This window comes from Austrofundulus limnaeus, unplaced genomic scaffold (genome assembly GCF_001266775.1).
Source record: "Austrofundulus limnaeus strain Quisiro unplaced genomic scaffold, Austrofundulus_limnaeus-1.0 Scaffold3707, whole genome shotgun sequence".
NCBI classification, from domain to species: Eukaryota; Metazoa; Chordata; class Actinopteri; order Cyprinodontiformes; family Rivulidae; genus Austrofundulus; species Austrofundulus limnaeus.
The window spans coordinates 1,325-2,296 of NW_013956109.1; the positions used below are offsets into that span (position 1 = coordinate 1,325).

Here is a 972-nt window from a genome sequence, read left to right on the forward strand (position 1 = left end):
GTTGTTTGTTGTTTGTTGTTTGTTTGTTTGTGTCTCCAGACTCAGCGGCTGCAGCGGCAGCTCCAATCTGAACATGAGCTGACCCAGAAGGAGCTGCAGGAGGCGGGCCGGAGGCTGCAGAGGGAGAGCGACCACCGGGTGGAGCTGGAGAGAGACAAGGTCCGGCTGATGGAGGAGGAGCGAGCACGCCTGCTGCAGCAGGTAGAGAGGGGGCGGGGCTAAACCTCCTCTGAAGGTGGAGCACAGGTGATGAACGTTTGTGTTCAGATTACAGATGCTGAGGCTCGTTACAAACATCTGGAGAGAGAGTTCCAGAAATACAGAGAAGAACAGAACCACAGACCTGAGATCAGACTGCAGGCAGAACTCAACCTGCTGACCCTGGAGAAGGTCAGTACCTGGATTAATCTCAGATTATATGCTATTATATTAACCTGGATTATCTCAGATTATATGTTATAATATTAACCTGGATTAATCTCAGATTATAGGTGTTATATTAATTACCTGGATTAATCTCAGATTATGTGTTATTATATTAACCTGGATTAATCTCAGATTACAGATGTTATAATATTAACCTGGATTAATCTCAGATTATAGGTGTTATATTAACCTGGATTAATCTCAGATTATAGGTGTTATATTAATCACCTGCATTAATCTCTGATTATATGTTATTATATTAACCTGGATTAATCTCAAATTATAGATTTTATATTAACCACCTGCATTAATCTCAGATTATAGATGTTAAAATATTAACCTGGATTAATCTCAGATTATAGATGTTATATTAATCACCTGCATTAATCTCAGATTATATGTTATTATATTAACCTGGATTAATCTCAGATTATAGGTGTTATATTAATCACCTGCATTAATCTCTGATTATATGTTATTATATTAACCTGGATTAATCTCAGATTATAGGTGTTATATTAATCACCTGCATTAATCTCTGATTAT

The 972-nt window shown here is 37.9% G+C and overlaps 1 protein-coding gene across 1 annotated transcript; it reads left to right on the forward strand.

Moving 5' to 3' along the window:
* Window positions 1-39: 39 nt before the first annotated feature.
* On the forward strand, window positions 40-390 carry LOC106511966 (centrosomal protein of 120 kDa; the record flags this gene model as incomplete). Its single annotated transcript, XM_014000678.1, is given in 2 exon segments — window positions 40-201; window positions 268-390. Coding segments are annotated over 2 exon segments (156 nt in total), but the record flags the coding sequence as incomplete, so codon positions are not given.
* Window positions 391-972: the final 582 nt, after the last annotated feature.